General features: G+C 44.5%; 1 protein-coding gene across 1 annotated transcript in view; it reads right to left on the reverse strand.

Moving 5' to 3' along the window:
- Positions 1–19346, reverse strand: part of XRN2 (5'-3' exoribonuclease 2) — a 283450-nt gene that overhangs the window by 98783 nt on the left and 165321 nt on the right. The window contains exon 20 of the mRNA XM_029593758.1: positions 14057–14129. Within this exon, the coding sequence (XP_029449618.1) occupies positions 14057–14129 (73 nt within the window). The remainder of the gene's footprint in view (positions 1–14056; positions 14130–19346) is intronic.

Consider the following 19346-nt stretch of genomic DNA (forward strand, 5'->3'; position numbering starts at 1 on the left):
AAAAAAAAACAAAAAAGGATGTAGCAGTAGTTTTTAAATCAGAGTGGGCTATATTACAGGTGTTTTCAGGTTACCTACCAAGTTGTGACTGTTTATTGTTACAGACTTATCTACACCAAGTTATGGGGCTACTAGTGATTTATCACCCCCCCCCTTCCCCCCATGTATCATTTGCTTGAACTAGATGGCCTACTTAAATATAGTGCCAATGTGTCACTTAAGTCCTCCTTCTGGGGATTTTAATCTGCATATGGATAATACAACCTGCCAGGTGGATCTGAGATTTGTTTTTCTCTGGCAGTAAGTGATTTGCATCAATTAGGGAGTGTGCCCACACATTTGGGTGGTCACCCTTTTCATCTTGTGATTGGCTTGAGGCACATGAGGGCTTATTATAGTTTAAGACTGTTGGATTCATGAACTGTGTCATTATCTGATCATACGATCTTGCCTTTTTCTTTTTTAGTTGAAATTAATGGAATTATTAGGAGTGATCGGGATAGTATAGGGATGAAAAGCAGAGGCAGGACAGATCTGGAAATTATTAGTGAAAAGCCAGCAAAACGGGTTGTAGATGGATATTTCTGTGGGATCCCTTGTGGATTGTTGGTATTGAAATAGCCCCCTGGAAAATTGTTCCTAAGTGAGCATCCAAGTGCTGCTCCCTGGTTTTCAGACATACCTTGATTTCTGAAAAGGTTGGCAAGACAATTAGAAAAGAGATTAGTAAAGGCACAGGACTCTCAAAGTAGAAAAAACTGGTGAGCTATGGCACACAGATATGTGGAGAATACAAAGGCCATAAAGAAGTTCTTTGTGAATTCAACAGAGGCAGCAAAACGTAACTCAAAAGAGCTGTTTGTTATTGTAAGCACGTTACTTGGGACATGTATCAATGGTACCTGATTCAGAAACTGAATAAACTGCAAGCTTGCTTAGATTCAAAGGGGTCTTCTAAGACTTTGCCTTCACCTTCCCTTACTATGATGGTGAAACTTGGGGTTTATAATACAGTCTTTTATACCCTTTGGAACACTGTTGTCGTCATATTTGAAAAAATATCTTACTAACATAAAAACTTCACACCATTTGTTGGATCCCTGCTCTTTTAGGCTAGCAAAACTTTTACCAGATTGTATCTTGGAATTAGTGCCGACGATGATGACTGGCTTGCTAGCTGAAGGAGTTAACTCCCCACCTGCACCCAGGTATGTGATGCTCTATAATTACAACTTTATCAAAGAAATCTACTCTGGATATCTCTGCTTGTGCCAATTATATGCAACTAGCTACACTCCTTTTTTGACAAAATTGATTCAAAGAGAAGGAAGATGGTTTTGATCCATTCCAGGCTGTTTTTCTGGTAAGTCAAAGAACAGATGGTGCTGGTTGCAGTTCATGATGATATCTGACCTCTTGGCAGAAAGGACCAGGTATTTTTCATTTTTCTAGACCTCTCTAATGCATTTGATCTTGGCTAGGTGTAAATTGCTGGGGATAGAAGGGTCAGCCTTTCAATGGATTGCATTGTTACTCTCTGGTAGATGAAGGGTGTTCTATCATCACTGAAGAGCCTCAGTTGCAGTGCTCCACATAGCTCATGATTATCTTTTTACTTTTTTACAGTTTCAGGTAGCCATTGGAAAGTTTCATCTGGTCTTTGGAACTATCAGCCTACTTTTCCGTGGATGATATTCAGACTGTAGTGCCAATAGGTAAGGATAAGCTGGCACAAATCAATTGAATGGTGGGTTTGAAAAAATATCAAACTGGCTCTTGAGGAGTAGGTTATTCCTGAATGCATACAAGACATAAATCTTCCCAACGGCGGGCAAAGCAAAGGAGCCTGCCACAGACAGGGGGATCTGTTGCCATGGGAACCCTCGTGACCCCTCGCCGCCAGTCAAAAGCCAGCGGATGGGACCTGCTGGGGGGCTGGTTGGGCCCTCGGGACTCTCTGCTGCCAACCGCTGCCTCTAGGGCTGGACCGAGGCGACCAAGTACGGGCAGCTGGAGGGAAGTACTTTCGTGGCCAGTAGAAGGGCTTGCGAGAGCCCGGCCTGGAGGACTTCCTGGCGGCGGTTGGGCCTTCAGAGGGGTTGGCAGAGAGTTGCTGGAGAGTATCATGCTGATCCTTCAGCTGCGTCATGACCTCCTTCTCCTTGTCCCCAAATAGGTTTTCTCCTGTACAAGTGAGGTCCGCAAGCCTGTCCTGAACCTCCGGTTGGAGAATGGAGGATCAGAGCCAAGCTAGTCACCTGGCGCCAATGCCCCTGGCGGCTAGGTGGGCTGTGATTTCAAAGACATCATAGTTAGACCTGACTTCATGTCTACCTGCCTCAAGACCCAGCGTGGCAATGGCCATGAGGGACTCCACAAACTCTTGGACCTGCTTCCATAAGTTGCGGTCATATTGTGTCATGTATAGTTAGTAGACCGCGATGCGGGCCACCAGTATAGCCCCCTGGAACATCTTTCTCCCAATGCCATCGAGCTCCCTGTGATCGCGTCCCGGAGGGGCAGAAGCATGTGTCCAGGGGCATCTGGCTTTTTTGAGTGCGGACTTCACCACCGCAGACTGGTGGGGTAAGTGCCGCCGTTCAAAGTCGACAGCCTGTTGAACTAGATAAGTCGCATCTGCCTTCCAGTTCACCTGGGCAACCGACACCGGGTGCTCTCACATGTGTAGGAGGAGTTCCCTGAAGATGTCGTGGACCGGTACCATCACGATGTGCTTTGGGACATCAATGAACTGGAGAACCTCCAGCATCTTATGATGGGTATTCGCCTCTGACAGGAGCTGGAAGCAGATGGCTTCAGCCATGGCCCTTACGAAGCTGATGAACGACAGGTCCTCAGGCAGGTTTCCTAAGAGATAGTTAAGAACCTAAGAACTGCCATAATGAGTCAGACCAAGGATTCATCAAGCCCAGTATCCTCTTTCCAACAGTGGCCAATCCAGTTCATAAGAACCTGGATGGATCTCAAATAGAAAACAGATTCCACAATGCTTACACCCAATGGCTTTTCCCAAGTCTACCAGGTTGGTTTATGGACACTTCCTCCAGGAACTTATCCAAACCTTTTTTTTAAACCTAGCTATACTATCTTTACCACTTCCTTTGGTGATAAATTGTAAGGCGAGTGAAAAATATTTTCTGAAATTTGTTTTAAACATGCTACTTAGTAACTTCATAGAGTTTCTCCTAGTCTTTTTAGTTTTTGAAAAAAGTAAACCACTGTTTCATATTAAACCATTCCACTCCACTCATGATTTTATAGACCTCTATCATATATATATCTCCCCTCAGCCCTAATCTCTTTAGTCTTTCCTCATAGGGGAGCACAGTTCCCTCTCTTTTTATCATTTTGTTCACCCTGCTCTGCACCTGTTCTAGTTTCGCTATCCTGAGGAATAGCAAACCAAATCTTCAGTCAAAAAAGAGCTATGAGTATCAGAGCTCCCTGGTCCTGAGTTTTATCAGTTCTTGCATTACTAGTAGTATTGGAGTACATATATAGAGTAGACCTGTTCCCCTAAACATTAAAAAAGGTGCCTGCAAATAGCCTGCCTTCTGGTTTCCTCCTGGAGCATAAATCTGGTTATTCCTTTTTCAGGACGGTCTCAAACAAATCCAGCTCAAATGTGTCACACTAGAGGAAGATTTTGTTTGCCATATCTGAAGCAGATTGTGATAAATTGCAGGAAGACCTTCTGAGACTGGAAAATTGGGCATCCAAATGGCTGATGAAATTTAATGTGGATAAGTGCAATGTGATGCATATAGGGAAAAAAAACCTCATGTAATGGTTACACAATGTTAGGTTGCATATTAAGAGCTACCACCCAAGAAAGAGATCTAGGCGTCATAGTGGATAATACTTTAAAATCGTCGGCTCAGTGTGCTGCAGCAGTCAAAAAAGCAAACAGAATGTTAGGAATTATTAGGAAGGGAATGGTGAATAAAATAGAAAATGTCATAATGCCTCTGTATCGCTCCATGGTGAGACCGTACCTTTAATACTGTGCAAATTCTGGTCGCCACATCTCAAAAAAGATATAGTTGCGATGGAGAAGGTACAGAGTAGGGCGACCAAAACAATAAAGGGAATGGAACAGCTCCCCTATGAGGAAAGACTAAAGAGGTTAGGACTTTTCAGCTTGGAGAAGAGACGGCTGAGGGGGGATATGATAGAGGTGTTTAAAATCATGAGAGACCTAGAACGAGTTAATGTGAATCAGTTATTTACTCTTTCAGATAATAGAAAGACTAGGGGGCACTCGAAGTTGGCATGTGGCGCATTTAAAACTAATCGGAGAAAGTTCTTTTTCACTCAATGCACAATTAAACTCTGGAATTTGTTGCCAGAGGATGTAGTTAGTGTAGCTGTGTTTAAAAAAGGATTGGATAAGTTCTTGGAGGAGAAGTCTGCTATTAAGTTGACTTAGAAAATAGTCACTGCTATTACTAGCAACAGTAGCATGGAATAGACTTAGTTTTTGGGTACTTGCCAGGTTCTTATGGCCTGGATTGGCCACTGTTGGAAACAGGATGCTGGGCTTGATGGACCCTTGGTCTGACCCAGTATGGCATTAGACAGACAAGATCCTGAAAATTGTGTGGCTTAATTCCACTGAGACCTAAACTTCTGTTTGGCTTGACTCATATAGTAGAGTGCCACAAGAGCTACATGCACTGTGGAGATTATTATATCCATAATTCTCAACATGGATCAAGCTGATGTCTGCCGACTCTATTAGCTCTTGCACTGCAATGTCATGAGTTCTGCTTCTGAAGAAAAAGGCCATGGCCCAAGTTGCATCTAAGAGAGTCCCAATAAAGTCTAAATGAAGTGATGGACTCAGATGAAACTTGTGTTAATGCATAAAAGACCCTAGTAACTAACATCCAGATAATGTCTCACATTGAATTGTTTGCCCCTAAATGCACTTGAACAGCATCAGGAATTAAATACTTTTAGCACGTGAATAAAGAAAATGTGCACTCAATTTCAACACATTTTTTTTACTCGTATCTTATTGCATTGGGCTCTATGTTTGAGCAAGTCACGTCACACTTCATCCCTTCAGGGACAAAGTTACACGCAGCATCAATAGAATTTGAACCCTGGCTTCACAGGTTCTCAGCCTACTGCTCTAACCTCCAAGCTATCCTTTACTTTACCTAGCCTTATCACTGTAGTGATACCCCTCTGCTTCGTGCTTTGCACCAGGCTCTTTTCAGGACCCTGAAATGATGGGCCCTAATCCAGCAATTAGGTGTTATCAGCGTGCAATGACTAATTCTCTCCCCACCAGAGACTGAATATTCCCTTGGTAGCATTCCTAGCCCAATCAACAAGGGCAAATGTATTCTTGAACTTGGAATATAATCCAGAGCACTGCCACTGAGATATTGGACTTCAGTTGCTGCTCCAGACCCAGAGCAGTGATTATCCAACTAACTGTATTTATACTTTTCACTATTTTATAAGATCAGTATTTGGCGGGAAAAAGGCTGGCAAGAAAGTTAAGCTACAAGACATACTGCATTTACTAGGATAGTATTTCGGTCATGAAACCCCCCCCCCCCCCCCATACCAATCAAATTAATGCTTTCATGTCATTTCACAACTGTTTTCATCCCTCTCATCCATTTGCTTCTGCATCACTGTGTAATCACAGAGCTATATCTATGTACATAAACCTTTACATTTTCTACAATGGCTACTCAAACTGTGATTCATTTTCTTGAATCCCAGTAAAAGGATTCTACTAGAGCAAAACTTCATTAAAACAATCATCTGATAGCTCATCAAAATGGACATACTGAGAAGGTTAAGTATAATATAAAGATGCACCTCATCTATTTCTACCAGCAAGTAATACTCATAAACAAGTGCTGGTGTATAGATATTGCTTGCTTTGTGACTCAGAATAACCAAGAAATGCAAGAATATCTGTCTTACAGCACCGCCAGGAGTGACTTGCTTCAGGTTATTTCATGTACTAACAAATAAACCTACACATAGACAGACATTTAGTATTCAAACATATATGATTTAGAAAATGAGGTTTATAAGCTCCACTGGCAGGAGTCAGTTACAGTAACTAGCTGTCTGTGTGATAAGATTAGAAATTATATACACACATTTTTACATGAAATTTTCAATGGCTTTATGTCACAAATATATGCAGGTATTGAAAAAAATGTAAATCCCAGCTTTCCCATACCGAAAAAAAATTATGCATGTGAAATAGTTTTCAGAATATTATGGAACAGTTTTAAGAATATTTTGTATGCTAAATGCATACAAAAAGAGCCCGAAACGGAAAAGTAAATTAAGAGACAAAGGAATTTCCAGCACCTCCACTATATTATTATTTGTATACAATACTTTACGGACATGTAATGGATTGTCTTTGCTTCTTGAAGCTTACAATCTGTAACAAAGACAGACATAAAACACAAACATATGGGAGCAGGAGGGGGGGAGTGTCAGAATTAAAAGAACAAAGTTAGCTGTAAGGTGTGGAGACTTCTTGATAGTCTGAGGAAGCAGTCTATGGGTGATTTAAGAAAGCAGAATAGCTTACCTGTAACAGGTGTTCTCCTAGGACAGCAGGATGTTAGTCCTCACACAATTATGACATCATCAGATAGAGCCTGGTATGTCAAAGTTTCTAGAATTTGATTGGCACACTGAGAATGCCACTATCCACGCGTGGTCCCTCTCCAGTCTCATAACATAGAATTATGAAAACATAAAATAAACATAAGAGAAACCCAACTCCGCAGGATGGCGGGTGGGTTTCATGAGGACTAACTGTCCTAGGAAAACATTTATTAAAGGTAAGCAACTCTGCTTTCTCCTAGGACAAGCAGGATGGTAGTCCTCACACATAGGTGAATCCCTAGTTACAGGCCTGTCCCTGAAGCAAAACGACCAACAGCCACCTAACCATGTGCCAACGGGTGCTGTTGGGAACAGAGGGAGACAGCCTGAATCCAAACAATGAAGCTGCTATCGTGTCGGCCATCCCTGTCCAAACAGTAGTGGGTAGCGAAAATGTGGAAAGAACTCCACGTCACAGCCTTGCAGATCTCAGCCATAGGGACTGTTCTCAAGTGGGTCACCAACGCTGCCATGGCTCTGACAGAATGAGTCTTGACATTGTCCTCAAGCTGCAGTCCCACTTGCACACAGCAGAAGGAAATGCAAACTGCCAGCCAGTTAGGGTCTGCGTGGCAACCGCAACTCCTAATCTTTTCTTGTCAAAAGAGGTGAAGAGCTGCGTAGACTGCCTGTGGCCTGCTGTTCGCTCCAGGCAGAAGGCCAAGGCTCTCTTGCAATCCAAGCTGTGCAGAGCCCGTTCATTCTGGTGCGAATGAGGCGTGGGAAAAAAGGTGGGTAGGACGATTGACTAGTTAAGATGGAAATCCATCACTACCTTAGGCAGGAATTTAAGGTGCATATATGCAGAACCACCCTATTGTGAAAGAACTTCGTGTATGGTGGATACATCACCAAAGGTTGAAGCTCACTGACACTGTGCACAGAAATGACCGTGACCAAAAACATGACCTTCCAAGTCAGGTACTTTAGATCACAGGAGCATAGTGGCTCGAACAGATCTTTCATGAGCCAAACCAACAGGTGTGTCCTAGGACACAACAGGAGGCCGTAGGGAAGGCTTCAACTGAAGCAGACCCCATATATGGGCTGCACAGAGATGGGCGAACCATCCACACCCTGGTGGTAGGCACAGATGGCACTCCGGTATACTCTGACGGAGATGGTTTTCAAGCCAACATCCGAAAGGTGCAGTAGATAGTCAAGCAGTTTCAGTGTGGAGCAGGAGAACAGGTTTAAGCTATGATGCTCACACCACCTGGAAAACCTCCATTTCAGGCCATACGATTTCTTGGAAGCCACATTGTCCGACAGGTCAAGGGGCTGCAGAATTAGCCTCTCAACATCCAGGCCGTCAGAGACAACGCCCTGAGGTTGGGATGGTGCAGCCTGCCCTGATCCTGTGAGATGAGGTTGGGGGAAGTCCCCAGATTAATCGGCTCTCAGAAAGAGAGATCCTGCAGGAGCAGGGACCAGATCTGCCTCGACCAATGAGGGGCTATGATGATCATGGTCCCCCTGTCCTGCAGGAGCTTCAGGAGATTCTTCATCACCAGAGGACGCAGAGGATACGCATACAGAAAGCCCTTGCCCCAATGCCTGGTTTGCTGTCCGCCCTGTGCAAGGAGCAAAATTGTTTCACTTTGCTGTTGCAAGGGAAGGCGAAGAGATCCACACCTGGGGTTCCCCAAAGGTGGAAGATCCAATCTGCTACTTCCTGATTCAGGGACCACTCACCCAGTCCGCCACCACATTCTCTGTCCTGGCAAGATACATGGCTCATAGCAGTATGCCCTGGGACTGAGCCTATCACCAAATCTTAACTCCCTCCTGGCACAGGAGGAACAACCTGCTTGTTGATGTACCACATTGCCACCTGGTTGTCGGTCTGGATCAGGACCACTTTTTTTGGTTAGGTGATCCCTGAACGCACAAAGTGCATAATGGATCGCTCAAAGCTCCAAGAAGTTGATCTGGCACTGGGCTTCCTGAGCAGACCATAAACCCTGCATGCGGAGCCCCTTCCACATGGGTGCCCCAACCCAGGGTGGATGCATCCATGGTAAGCATAACTTGGGCAGAGGAAGACTGAAATGGAAACCCTGTTCCAAATTGGGCAGGCTTTCACACCACAACAAGGATGTCAGGAGAGCCAAGTAACAAGGATGCGTACATAGAGGTCCTGGGTGGCCTGCTGCCATTGGGACCGCAATGTCCACAGAGCTCTGTGCATATGTAAGCGAGCCAAGGGAGTAACATGGATGGACGCAGCCATATGACCCAGGAGTCAGAGCATGAGGCGGGGCAAGACCTGCCGGTTCCAGTGAACTACTCCCGCAAGTGCGAGGAAGATAGGCTCTGGCCTGAGCTGTGTCCAGCCGGGCACTGATGAAGCTCAAATGGAGCGACTGAGTAAGATGGGACTTCAGGTAGTTGATGACAAATCCTAGAGACTCCAACAGCCAGACCGAAGCACTCCCTCCTGAGTGGCACTCTTGACCAGCCAATCATCCAAGTAGGGGAACACCTGCACCCCTAGATGGCGGTGGTGTGCACCCACTACTGCCAGACACCTGGTGCCCACGAGGAACCGCAGATCTTCCTGTGACCAGGGAAGATCTTGATGAGGGTGTATGCGTCTTTCAGATTGAGGAAGCAAAACCAATTTCCTCTTTGAAGGAGGGGAATCACGGTGCCCAGAGAGACCATCTTGGACTTTTCTCTTCTTTGAAACTTGTTCAAGGCTCTCAGGTCCAAAATAGGATGGAATCCCCTCGTTCTCTCTGTCAAGAGTATTTCCATGAAGCAAGGACCGACCCCAAGAGGGGCACAGGGAGAGTCCGAGGGGGCACCCAGAAAGTTCAACCAATACTCTTGACGAATGATGGAGAGCACCCACTGGTCCGAGGTGACAATGGGCCAGCGGTCCACGAAGAACCTGTGACCGGAGGGCCTGGCATTGCGCATACAGCCAATTGGCTTATGCTCCCCCGCAGCCAGTCAAAACCCTGTAGCGGGCGGGGCTTAGCTGGGGCACTGGCTGAGATCTGGGGGGGTCCTCTGCTGTCTGGGGCAGCCCCTAGAGCCCACGTGCTGAAAATGGGCACGAGGGGCAGGAGAGTAATACTTCCTCTGAAGATCAGAGGCTCAGAGCCAGGCCATCCTGCGGGCACCAATGCCCGCTGCTGCCATCCTAGCTGTCATTTCAAACACGTCATAGGTGGCGTGCACCACGTGTTTGCTGCATTCAAGGCCCTAGAACATAACAACATAAGAAATTGCCATGCTGGGTCAAACCAAGGGTCCATCAAGCTCAGCATCCTGTTTCCAACAGAGGCCAAACCAGGCCACAAGAACCTGGCAATTATCCAAACACTAAGAAGATCCCATGCTACTGATGCCAGTAATAGCGGAGGCCATTCTCTAAGTCAGATGAAATTTAATGTGGAAAAGTGCAAGGTGATGCATATAGGGAAAAATAACCCATGCTATAATTACACGATGTTGGGTTCCATATTAGGTGCTACAACCCAAGAAAGAGATCTAGGTGTCATAGTGGATAACACATTGAAATCGTCGGTTCAGTGTGCTGCGGCAGTCAAAAAAGCAAACAGAATGTTGGGAATTATTAGAAAAGGAATGATGAATAAAACGGAAAATGTCATAATGCCTCTGTATCGCTCCATGGTGAGACCGCACCTTGAATACTGTGTACAATTCTGGTCGCCGCATCTCAAAAAAGATATAATTGCGATGGAGAAGGTACAGAGAAGGGCTACCAAAATGATAAGGGGAATGGAACAACTCCCCTATGAGGAAAGACTAAAGAGATTAGGACTTTTCAGCTTGGAGAAGAGACGACTGAGGGGGGATATGATAGAGGTGTTTAAAATCATGAGAGGTCTAGAACGGGTAGATGTGAATCGGTTATTTACTCTTTCAGATAGTAGAAGGACTAGGGGACACTCCATGAAGTTAGCATGGGGCACATTTAAAACTAATCGGAGAAAGTTCTTTTTTACTCAACGCACAATTAAACTCTGGAATTTGTTGCCAGAGAATGTGGTTCGTGCAGGTAGTATAGCTGTGTTTAAAAAAGGATTGGATAAGTTCTTGGAGGAGAAGTCCATTACCTGCTATTAGGTTCACTTAGAGAATAGCCACTGCCATTAGCAATGGTTACATGGAATAGACTTAGTTTTTGGGTACTTGCCAGGTTCTTATGGCCTGGATTGGCCACTGTTGGAAACAGGATGCTGGGCTTGATGGACCCTTGGTCTGACCCAGTATGGCATTTTCTTATGTTCTTATGTTCTTAGAAGTTAATGGACTTCTCTAAGAACTTATCCAAACCTTTTTTAAACCTAGCTACACTAACTGCACTAGCCACATCCTCTGGCAACAAATTCCAGAGCTTAACTGTATGTTGAGTGAAAAAGAATTTTCTCCAATTAGTCTTAAATGTGCTACTTGCTATCTTCATGGAGTGCCCCCTGGTCCTTCTATTACCCGAAAGTGTAAATAACCAGCACCCTGCTGGAAGACTGCTAACAAAGCATCCTGCTGCTGTTGGGGCATGCATTTGGAGAATTCCTGGACCTGTTTCAAGAGGTTCCTCAAGTACTGTGCCATGTACAGCTGATAGGAAACAATACAGGCAATCAGCATGGTATCCTGAAACACCTTCTTGCCCAGCGCATTCAGCGCCCTTTGCTCCTGACCCAGAAGGGCAGAGGCATGGGTGCTGGAACGAATGGCCTTTTTGAGGGCAGACTCCACTACGACTGACTGGTGAGGGAGTTGACGCCACTCAAACCCCAAGGCATGCTGTACTAAGTAAACAGCATCAGCCTTTCAATTCACCAGAGGCATGGAGATGGGATGCTCCTAAATCCTAAGGAGTAACTCCTTGAAAATCTCATGGATAGGAACTGCCACCACCTCCTTTGAGGCATCGACAAACTGGAGAACCTCCAGCATCTTATGCTTGGCATCCTCTTCCGTCAGAAACTGAAACGGAATGGTTTCTGCCATGGCCCGGACAAATCCCGCAAAGGTCAGGTCCTTGGGCGGAAACTGTCGATGCTCCTCCAGAGGGGATGGGTCCAAGGGAAGTTCCCCCCAAGTATTCAGATGAAGACTCTGAGATAACATCTCCCCAAGGGTCATATGGGGGTGACATCCTTACTAAGATCACCTGGAGACACCAGTGGAGGGCCACGGCACAAAGGGCCTTGACGGTGCTGCGGGCTGCGATGGGCCTTCCTCCTCGGAGAAACCCACAATGGGGATCGCATGGGATGGAGGAGGTAACTGTGGCTGTTGGAGTATTGAAGGATCCCCAGAAAGGACATCGAGGTGCTCCAGCAGAGGTGCCTACATAGAGCATGTAGACAATGGTGGGGTCAGCGGCTCAATGCCCTGCAGGGCTTGGATCACTGCCAGTTGTACCCTGCATTCTAACTCCTGCTGGAAATCCGCCAAAGACAGGATGGACAAAAGAGGGGAGGTGTCACCTGATCTCCCTCAGAGCCCCAAGGGAGAATGGTGCCTGGCACCGCTATTGGTGGGGAATGCCTGGGACTCCCTGGTTCGATGGAGGGTGGTGCCTCCTCTCTGCGGAGGCATCATAGCAGGCGCCGGTGCCAACCCGAGCCCGGTATCATGCATAGATGGAGACCGGTAGTGATCTTTTCTGGACTTCCCACTGTGCTCGGCCCAGTCTTTCCTCGGCACAGAGGAGGAAAGTGACAATCCGGATGTCCTGGAATGTGAAGACACCGACAACAGCCAATCATCGGCGCCTCTTTCTATCGAAGGTTCAATGTCCATCAGTTCCCCTTGACCTCTTGGCATCGATGCCCCCGACACCAGAGTCGAGGTTTCAGACTTCTTCGAACTGAAGAACTTTTCCATTTTATCCAAATGGGTGTGCTGGCCTTTTGGGGGGGGGGGGGGTCATCTGATCACAAAAATGACACCCCCAAACGTCGTGTGATGCCCCCAGGCAAAGGATACATATGTCATGTGGATCCGTGAGGGATTTGGTCCGAGGGCACTGGGGGTACCGACGAAAACCCAACGCCATAGCCACAAAACCCAGCGAGTGGTCAATGACCAGCTGGTACCAAAGGGAACGCCACTGAGAATCAACTGGACAGAAGGGGAATAACTTACTGTGCTGCCCAACTAGCTAAATCGGAGGAATGGAGAGGGACCCGGTGCAGGAAAATCGACCAGTGAAAAAGCTTTCCAAACCAAAAAAAGAGCACGAGCTCCAAAATCGCAAGAAGTTAGCTACGCGAAAAAGAAGAGACTGAAGAGGGACCCTGCGTGGACATGTGCATAGTAGCATGCTGGTTAGCTCAGTGTGCCAGTCAAAGTTCTAGAAACTTGACATAAGATTTCCATATCTGGCTCCAACTGACGATGTCACCCATTTGTGAGGACTACCATCCTGCTTGTCCTAGGAGAAAGCCATGTATAGGAGTAATTAAGTTAGTATTTTAAAAGTGGCCTCAAAGATGTCTCAAACCTACTCAAAAAGTGAAAAGCTAATAAAATACAAAATAAAAATGAAGTTATTTCCTTAGGCAGTTTGTTTTCCACGATAGCTGCTGAAGTTTCTGCAATGAAGATCTAGTCATTTTGACTAGCAATTGCTTAGAAAATAGCATTATTCTATTACTGGATACAGAGATACAAGAGATGGATATGAATTTAAACAGAATTAGACATTTTCCTGCATCACCATCATGTTATCCGGTTGACCAATCAGGAAGCTACATTTCTCCAAACAATTTAATAATTCAATATAATATTTTTTAGAATACATCTGTCTACACATTATTCAGTTTTAGTTCAGCATGGCAGTAAACCAAGCAAATTACTCAGACAACTGAAAATGCTCTCTCTTTTTCTTTACATTAAGAAAGTTACTAATAATAATTAACCATATTATGAAAATGATTTAATCAGTTTGAAGAGAAAAACACATGTTGTCAAACAGACATTGAGCTAATTGATAGCTTCTTATGTAAGCAATTTGAAATCAAAAGCTAGATGAGCCTCTGTCTCCTGCAGTGCCATTAAAAAGGTACTAATGAAGCACTGATTAAACAGAAATAGAGTCGTTAATTAAATGCAAAGGAGACAAGAGACAATTGTACTAGAAGGTTGAAAAAAAAAAGATTAATTTATTACATCTCAGTACTAGGTTAGAATGGCTGTTACCATTGTTCACTGATAATACTGAATCCAACTTCCGTCACTTAATCAAAATCTGTTTTAATTTTTGCTTAAAAATATTCATGTTTTCTATTTTAATTTAGTAAATCATATAAGCATGATTTATACTAATCAAAAAAGCAGCAATGTCAAAGGTAACACGGTATTTAAAATTAAACAATGTCAAGCTTACCTTGCCATGCAAATTTCTTCCCATTCAAATCAAGAGCAAAATCATCAGGATAGAAGTCAATTATACTTGATTCCTGCATTGAAGCAAGTTTAAAATCTTAATAAACTTTCAATACAAAACTGTATACATATCCATTGTACAAGATCGATCAAATATATTTTTAGGATGATATGGTTCCAAAATATCAACTATTTAACTAAATTGCATATATAGATAGATATAGTAAAAAGTACATAAGGCAAATTGTAGTGACTGAAGGGTTCCTCTATACACTGTACACAAATAGAAACATGGAACTCTTTATGTACCAAATTATACACAAATAATATATTATAAAAAATGTATTCTACATAGTTTTATGCAAACAATATGATAAAACACCAGATACAACAGGAATACTAAAAAAGGTAGCTTGTGCAAAATTGCATATAATTACATTTACATTGTATTAGAAAGAAGACCAAGTATATTGTCCAAATGTGAACAATTCACAATTACAACACTTAACTTCCATAAAGAGGAATAAAATGACAAAAATTCTTACACCCATTTTTTCATTGATTAATTCTTTTGCCAGAGATTCTTTTCAGATGATCAATTTGTTACATGACAAATCTTCCATGAGCTTACTTGTTACAATGGATATACAATTTCATTCTAAATATTCCACAGCATAAGGCAAGAGAACTTGCAGAACAGGTTTTAAGTCAGCTTGGACCCCATGAAAAAATACCCACAGAATTTCTTTGTGAATTTGCTGAATAGCTTTAAAAAAGAATTTTCTGTTTGGAAATGATTATTTTCAATAAATCAAAAGAACAGCAATGGGGGCCACAATGCCCCTGATATAGCCTGCCTATGAGATACTTTTTTTGAGAAGCAATGTTTATATTCCACAAATTTCTTTTCAAAGGTGCTCTTATGGCAGCACTTAAGTTCTGGTAGACACCATGTGATTTAATGGATATGGGCCAATTATACTGAGAAACACAGACGCAGTCCATTGGCAGAAATTGTTTTTCAAATCAATGGCGTCTATTTCGTGTGTTTAGCCTTGCAGAACCAGTGGAGCTTAACACTGAGTCAACGTTGAGAATAAATGAAGTTGATTTCACCTGAAGCAGGAAGTGTTAACCTTTCTGAGACATGAGTTGTTAGGACATTGATACAGTTTAAGATAAGTGTTTGTTAACTCAGATATTTTAATTGCAATGTATATAACAAAATGGACTGATGATTATAATAGGGGATATGTGAAAGATGAGAGAAAGATTCTTTGAAGCAAATGAAAAGACAAAAATAAACCAAAAGTATGACAGGTCCAATACACACATATTGTATATACACAAACATTCTTAAAGAGCAAGTAACATATTTAAGTCAGAAAAGTTTGGATTTTTTGGCACTATATAGGTGACATCTTTAAGGAAAGCGCAGTTGCTTACCTGTAACAGGTGTTCTCCTAGGACAGCAGGATGTTAGTCCTCACATGTGGGTGACATCACCCGATGGAGCCTGGCACGGAAAACTTTTGTCAAAGTTTCTAGAAGCTTTGACCAGCACACTGAGCATGCCCAGCATGCACCTCGCGTCCACACGAGGTCCCCTTTCAGTCTCGTAACATAGATAACACATATGAGCGAAAAAATAAAAACAACAAACTGGAAGGAGAACCCAACTTCGTGGGGAGGCGGGCAGGATTCCTGAGGACTAACATCCTGCTGTCCTAGGAGAACACCTGTTACAGGTAAGCAACTGTGAGAACAATGGGCCTTTTTCAAGGCTGACACCATTACCACCGACTGGTGGGGGAGTTGTCTCCTATCGAACCAGACGGCCTGTTGTACCAGGCAGGTGGCATCGGCCTTTCTGTTGATGGGGGGAGACCGAGATTAGGTGTTCCCACATGCGGTGGAGGAGTTCTTTGAAAATCTCGTGGATTGGTAACGCCACGATTTCCTTAGGAGCATCAAACTGGAGAACCTCCAGCATCTTATGACATGCATTCTCCTCTGTAAGGAGTTGAAACAACATGGTTTCAGCCATGGCTGGGACAAACCCTGCAAAAGGTAAGTCCTCTGGTGATGACCAGTGCCGCTCCTCCGGAGGGGAGGGCTCCGAGAGGGGGTCGTCTGAATAGTCCGAGGACGAGTCTGTGGACTAAAGACCCCAGGGGTCTTAAGGCCCTTCCTTCTTACTGGGACCGGGCAAGGTCCATGAGGGGCACCAGCCCTGGGCTCCGAACACTTCGGAGGCCTGAAATGCACCAGCGGCATTGGTGGTTCCCCCGGGAATTACCAATGGTCAAGGGAACACGGTACCGGTCGTATCTTCCTCCTTGGAGGACCCGAGAATCGGGATCGCTCCAGTGGAGGGCATTGGTGGCTGCTGGGGTATCGAGGGCCCCTCGGGACACTGGCTGCGTCGGTAGAGTGCCCAGGACGTCCAGACTCTCCAGCAGTGGTGCTAACATTGATGGCGGAGGCTCGGGCACTAGCATGGGGGCCGCTGGCACTGGCAGCTCAATGTTTTATAATGCTTTGAGCACCGCCGATTGCACCCTGCAGTCCAACTCCTCCTGAAGTCCTGGATGACCAGAACTGATGGAGAGGGACGAGGTGTCACTGGCTCTTCCTCGGGTTTCTGAGGTGGCACGGTGTCCTGCACCGGTGTCGGTGGGGAAACACCATGGGTTACCAGAGGATGGGGCCTCAGATGGCTAGTGCCGCTTTGTTGGCGGCTCGGCAGCTGCCAATGTCGTTCCAGAACCTGAATCGTCTGCCAACTGTGACCGGTGTCTATGCTTGCGGGGTCGTTTCCGGTGCTCAGCCCGGTCTTCCCCCGGCACAGACGAAGCAGATGACCTCTAGGTCTGGGAGAGTTGGGAAACCATTAAGGATCGATCCCCTTCTCCCCGATCCTTGGAGGTACTAGCTATGGGTACCGTGAGGGGAAGCGAGATACTATACCTAGCGATCTCTGGGTGTTGAAGGGGATGACACAGGCGTGGAGAACTTCGGGGTCCCGAAAACTTTCTCCATTTTGTCGAGGCACACCCGATGCCCCTTTGGGTGTCATCTGGTCGCACAGATGGCACCTCATCGTGCGAGGCTCCCAGGCAGAGGATGCAAACCTTGTGCGGATCCGTGATGGACATACTTCGCAGGTACTGGGGGCACCAGCGAAAAGCAGCTGACACCATGAAAAAACCCGGCACGCACTCAATGTCCGACAGACACTGTGGGGTGGAGAGTCGGGGATCGACTGCAATTAGAAAAAAATGGCCGAAAAAGGGCCTGCCATATCGAGGAGGCACCGACGAGGATCTGGAAACCAACTTGAGAAAATTAAGGAAAAAAAAAAAAACCAAAAAAGTTGGAGCTCCACAGACCGCGAGGCAACTGCACTGCAGAAAAGAAGAGACTGAAGGGAGACCTCGCATGGACGTGCGGATAGTAGCAGGCTGGGCATGCTCAGTCTGCTGGTCAAAGCTTCTAGAAACTTTGACAAAAGTTTTCCGTGCCAGGCTCCATCAGATGATGTCACCCACATATGAGGACTACCATTCTGTTTGTCCTTGGAGAAATATAACTATTCAATGCCAGAGGAATTTCCACCCAAATCAAGCTATCCAAGATCTTGCAACTTCTTAAGAATCAAAGTGCCCAGGTGGCATTCCTGCAGGAAATCAACTTGGTTGCCAAAGAACATAAGCTAGAGAAATCCTGGGTGGCTCAAGTACAAGCAGCATCCTTTTCTTCTAAATGCATCCTCATACACAAAAATCTTCCTTTTCAGACTCTTAGAACACGTTGTGACCCAGAAGGCGGCTATGTTATCTTTGAAGGTAAACTAATCACATTGGGCATTGTAAACAGACCAAATGTGGGACAATTTGATTTTTATCTGAAATTAAATGAGATCTTGGCAGAACATGATACTAAGTCTATGCGTGGGAGGAGATTGGAATCAATGTTTGGATCTCAGTTTAGATAGGTCGGGACAACTGGTTGACATAGGGAGGGGTCTCAAGCATCTGATTCAAATGCTCAGCTTAAAAGATATGTGGAGAGAAAAAAAACCTTAATATGCAAAAACTATAAATATTTATCTCCCAATCATACAGCCGAATATTGTTTTTTTTAATGTAACCAGGCAATGACAGCAGCTGTGAAAGAATCAGACATACTGACATGAATTATCTCAGACCACCAAGTTAACTCATTGGTAATAGATTCCCATGGAGGACAAAGGTCAAATAGGCGCTGGAGATCGAATGGTTCTCTGCTAGGGCGAAAACAATGTAAGGAAAAAATAGCAGGGGTAATGGCAGATTTTGGTGTCCATAATCTTTCCGCGGATTATAACCCAACATTAAAATGGGAGGTTTTAAAGGCTGTGATCCATAGACATATATCTTATGCTAGCATTCAGAACAGGTAGATAAGAGCTAAAAAGGCAGAATTAGAAGCATAAATTAATATTTAAAGAAAAGCATAAATCATACTGTCAGCTAGAACTTTAAAAAAGCTGAATCTGGTGCAGGATGAATTGAAAGAGATACAAATTGAGGGTACTGAAAAACTAATGCTTTTTACGAAGCAAAAATATTATGAGCACGGTGGAAAGGCAGGATCATTATTGGCGAAGGCTATAGAATCCAAGGGAAAAGATTCCATTATTTTGGGAATTAGATTGGAAACTGTGAAATTAAACAGTTTTCATCTGAAATAAATGTTTGTTTTACCTCTCATTTTGCTAATTTCTATAAGGCTCAATCTGAGCTGATGGAATCAGACATTAAATCTTTCTTGAACTCCTTGGGTCTGCCTAGGATAGTAGCCAAAGACTACCTCTTTGTTGTTGATATTACCCAAGATGAGGGAGTCAGAGCCATAAAGGCTCTAGCGGGAGGGAAAAATCACAGGCCCTGATGGGTTTCCATTAGAATTTTCAAAGCCTTTCTGGATATATTGCTATCTTATTTGTGTGAGCTGTTTATTTAAATACTCCTGGGACCAGATTAAATTTCTTAATGACAGCATTAATTGTGCTTATAAATAAAGGGGTTGATTTTAAAAGGTACGCACACATGGACGTGCCGATTTTATAACATGTGCGTGTATGTTATAAAATACATTTCCCAGATTTTCATGTCCGCAGACGTATGTGCAGGTGGGTGGGAGTTATAGAATAATACTTGTGGCAATGCATGTAGGGCTTACCCAGTTCCCTCCCCAGTTCGCTCCAATAAAGGTGCGGACTAGGAGAGGACTTCCTTACCCCTAAC

This window comes from Rhinatrema bivittatum, chromosome 3, assembly GCF_901001135.1.
Source record: "Rhinatrema bivittatum chromosome 3, aRhiBiv1.1, whole genome shotgun sequence".
NCBI classification, from domain to species: domain Eukaryota; kingdom Metazoa; phylum Chordata; class Amphibia; order Gymnophiona; family Rhinatrematidae; genus Rhinatrema; species Rhinatrema bivittatum.